The sequence below is a fragment of the Rhizophagus irregularis genome, chromosome 10 (assembly GCF_026210795.1).
Source record: "Rhizophagus irregularis chromosome 10, complete sequence".
NCBI lineage: Eukaryota > Fungi > Glomeromycota > Glomeromycetes > Glomerales > Glomeraceae > Rhizophagus > Rhizophagus irregularis.
In genome coordinates, this window is record NC_089438.1 from 587,540 (window position 1) to 592,511 (window position 4,972).

The window sequence follows — 4,972 nt, forward strand, 5'->3', positions numbered from 1 at the left end:
ATATTTATTTGTTATTCACCGTAATTAATCAAAAATTTCGTAACTGTGAAAATTAGAGTTTATGATTACTATAATTATTCATCGGTATCACATGACAATTCCACTACGGATCGACAAAAGGAAAAAGTCATATGATAACGAAATTTATAAATGATAACTCATTTAAGTAAAGCAATTTTTTACATGATAATAATTAATAACTGAATCATCCAATTGAATTTTATGATTTTATATTCAAAGAAAAGTAGAGCCATTTTTTTCAATGCCTACTAAGTAATATAATGATTTCATTTAAATAAAAGTAGTTTATTTATTATTACAGGATTGGGTTAGAAATTATTAACTTTAATATTATCTATAAATTTTAGCAAACAATCTTAGTTAATTTATTATTATATTATTATCAAAAGCATAATATTGACTAGAATGATTAAATAATGACTTAACCCATTTGCGAAAATTTTTTTATGCCGATCAATTGTAACCCAGGTTTATACAGTTATACTATACTATTTATAGAAATTTTTAATAAATGTTACACATGTTGCACAAGAGTTTATTTGCGAATAAATTTACCCGAACTCCGTTACTTTTTTTTTTACGCTTTATTTATTAAAGTAACGTTATTTGTTATCTTTGAATTTAATAGATAGATTGCAATCTATATATATACAACCCAAATCGTATGGAAATATCCAAAATGAATTCTAAAGAAAATTTTAAAAGTTTATGGGAGAATTACAATGGTGAATATCAGGTAAAAACAGTTCACGTTATCATTATTATTAATAACATTATTTTTTAAATAGTAATAGTTTTTTTTTTTAATTATTTATTATAAAAGAGCCATGTCATTACAAATTCTACTATAGATTCAACTACTGAATTAATAGAAGAGTCAGATAGTAAAGTAGTTTATATGACTGACTTAGAAAAAAGAAAACAAGTATATGGAATATGTGGAGAATGTAATGAACCTGGTACAGGATACAAATGGTGTCAACCTTGTAATGCTAAAAGATTTAAGGATAACTTTAATAATTGGACTAGTGGAAATAAAGATATTGATGAATTTATACAACAATCACAACTTAATGCTGTGCATTATAGAAATTATATTGAGTGGATACCTTTTAAAAATTTTGAAGATGTTACTTATATTACCAGAGGTGGATTTGGTAAAATTTATTCAGCCAGATGGCCTGAAGGATGTATTAATTTTTGGGATATTGAAAATCAAAAATGGAAAAGGAATAGTAATACAGAAGTTGCATTAAAAAGTTTGGATAATTCATCTTGTATAAGTACAGAATTTTTAAATGAGGTAATTAAAATAAGAAATGTAATCTATTTATTAGTACTTTTATTTTTATTTGTGTATTATTGACATATTATTAAATTTCACTTTCAATATTTTTATTAGATTAAATCTCATCTTCAGATTTATCTTTATGATGTTATTCAATGTTATGGAGTAACTCAAGATCCAAATACCAAAGATTATATAATGGTATTAGAATATTGTAAAGATGGAAATTTGAGAAATTACTATATGAATAATAAATTAAGTTTTTATTTAAAAATTTTTAGATTACAACAAATTGCAAGAGGACTTTTTGATATTCATAATGCTGGAAGAATTCATAAAGATTTTCATTCAGGCAATATATTATTTAATCCAGATCCATATATAAGTGATTTAGGAATGTGTCAACCAGCAAATAATGAAAAGCAATCAGCTAAACAAGAAGGAATTTATGGAGTATTACCTTATATGGCACCAGAAGTTTTACGTGGATATCAATATACAAAAGCATCTGATATTTATTCATTTGGAATAATGATGAATGAATATATATCTGAAGAAACTCCTTATAGTAATGTTCCTCATAATCATGCTTTATCTATTAAAATATGTAAAGGACTTAGACCAAATATTTTTAAATATACACCAAAATTACTTACGGATTTGATTACTAAATGTTGGGATGCTAAAGCAGAAAATAGACTGACTGCTAAGGAATTGTATCAAAAACTTGTGGAATTGATAGAATTTGATGATGAATATGATGATAAAATCAAATTAAATAGAATAAGTGAAAAAAGATCTAATAATATTCAAACACATCCACAAGCAATATATACTAGCAGACTTTTAAATTTTAAAAATCTTCCAGAACCAGTAAATTCAGGTAATTTAATTTAATTTCTTTTTAATAAAAAAGTATATTTATGCTGCTAATTATTGTATATTTTCTATAAACAGGTGCTATTCAATCAACATTATGTCAGTAATTATATTTATTGGTAATTTATACAATTAATAAGTTAATATTTTATTAATATTACTAATTTAATTGATTTATAGTTTCAGAAGGTTTTGATTGCCAATTAGATGAATCAGGTAATATATTTATTCCTTAATATTTTATTTTATCAATACTTTATTATATATATATATAATATATATATATTATTATTTATTTATTTTTATAGATCTTAATGAAATGAATTAAGATGATGAAAATGAATGAAGTTTTCTTTTCAAATTAGAGAAATTAGTTTAACTAAATAACATTATTAAATTATCTTTTTATATATTGTATATTGGTTAAAAATAAATTTTAAATGGTTACATTTAATAAAAATCGAGGATTTTAAAAGACATTTTAAATGTATTATATTAAGTCAAATCTAACGATAAAAGCTTAACAAACAAATAGTTATAAATTAGTCAGAATTATTTGCAAGATAATATCATCTTGATAATAATTTATTCTATGTATTTTTTTTAAATAATTAACAAAGATTTATCACTAACATATTAAATTGTTTTATAAGTAAAAATAAAATCTGAAGCATGATTGCTTAAATTATCTTGAAGTGAAAGGAAACAAAGAAGTTGAAAGTGAAAATAACTCCAAAGTTAAACTTTGATAATCAATCACTGGAACTTTGAAATGCTGTATACACATTTAATGGTACTAGAATTTTCCACAAACAGGAAATTTAGTCACAGAAATAAAAGGTATACTTATATTATTATTAGTTACTTGTAAATATTCTTAAAATTTTTGTCTGTTTGTTAGAATTCTCATTTTATGACAATAATATAGTATAACGATTTAATTTAAGTAATAATATTGAAGTTTATGTTATCCAGTATGGCTGAGGTAATTATTTTTATATCATGTTTCAACAAATCGTACAGGAGTTATTTAAATAGATTTATCCAAATTCCGTCAATTTTTTTTTTAAAAATAACTTTTATATTTCACATTTATTATATAGCCAATATTCAATTATCATTCAAAGTCAATCAGATGCTTAAATAATGTTAATTTGACTAAAATTATATATTGATTTATTGATCATAATATTTTAATTTGTCTTACCTGTCACTTAAGTTAGTAATCATTATAAATTTTGCTATCATATGATTATTAAAATTAATTATCCTGAATGTATTTATAGTGCATACAAAATTGACGTATAGATTTGATGGTTATATATAAACAGTAGTTCATAATTGGAAAAGATATGATATATCATAAACTGGTTGAAGAATATTTTCAAGATAACTTTTATATATTTGTCAATGATATAATAAAATTCATAATCTGCTTACTATATAGTAGTTTATCTGAATAAAAATTATAAATTTCCACATATGTTAAAATTAATGGGATATATTTTATTATACTTTATTGTTTTATTATTTTATTATTTACATTTTATTATTTACAATAAAAAAAAATATTTCATATAAGTTTTATCACTAAAAATTTTACAAGAACATAAACTAAAAAATATTTTACATCAATACTATTTCAATACTAATATACAATTACATATGATTATAACATTTGTTATACATCTTAAAATACCTTCAATTTTTGTACTATATATCATCTTACAGAATTCTAAATACAAACTCATATAAAAGTTTATTTATAGTATAACATTAATTATCTAATATATTATACAAATGGAACTAGTGAAGTTTCATTATAAAATAACTGTGTATTTTTCAGATGAGGATAATCATGATATCATGATAGCAATGTGAATTCCAAAATCAATCAAAGTATGCATCATCAGTATTATTATCAAACACTTCTCAAATTTTAACTCTTATTCAATTTGTTCAAGTAAGTATTATTATCTGTTTGCATCAGTGTCATGTAATAGAAATAGAACAGTTTATCAAATACTGTAAAGTGTAGAATTGTGATTATTAATAAATTAAAGGTTATTTGAAATAAAATGTATATTCTATTCAAATGTATAATGTATAATAATAAATGTAATACAATAAATGTGTGTAATAAATCCTAATAATCTAATCAATGCATAAATGAGAAAAAGAATATTGCTGCCTCCCTTGGTGATCTGCCAATAGTGAAAACTAAAACTAAAAACTAAAAAAAAAATGCATCACTTTTTCCAGCATGCTTATATACAATAATCCCTCTGCATGTAACTTTATACTTATTGTAAATTACACTAGGTATAAGCTGTCTAAAAAATAAGTTATACGAAGTGTAAGTTATACTGTAACTTACACCATAAATACATCAGTTATTTTGATTATATGAGCCATATGCCAAACTTCTACCAAAATACTATCTGAAGCAGTCCATGTAACGTAAGATTAATGATGATGAGTCATGCTTTTGCTCTGTCCACCATCAACCCGTTATAAAATATAGCACAATAAGAGTAATTTTCTCATACTATAGTGACATTTCTTCATAACGATGATGTTCAATTAATACTTTGACATTTTGTAAATTCTGGTCTTTTTACATTTGTCACCGGAATTCTGGAATTTAGTATGGCTGTAATAAACTTTGAGCCTATTAATTAAAATTAAAAATAATTTTAAGAATTTGTTATTTCATTACTTATTTCAGAGGTACTGACAAGAGGTAGTACATTTCACCCATAGTAACTATAATACACTAATTTT

The 4,972-nt window shown here is 22.8% G+C and overlaps 1 protein-coding gene across 1 annotated transcript; it reads left to right on the forward strand.

Moving 5' to 3' along the window:
- Positions 1-700: 700 nt before the first annotated feature.
- OCT59_001683 (uncharacterized protein) lies at positions 701-2,516 on the forward strand (the record flags this gene model as incomplete). Its single annotated transcript, XM_066143998.1, has 7 exons — positions 701-757; positions 845-980; positions 1,311-1,324; positions 1,424-2,192; positions 2,267-2,287; positions 2,369-2,404; positions 2,497-2,516. 7 exons carry the CDS (start codon positions 701-703, stop codon positions 2,514-2,516), a joined length of 1,053 nt encoding a protein of 350 aa, XP_065995204.1.
- Positions 2,517-4,972: the final 2,456 nt, after the last annotated feature.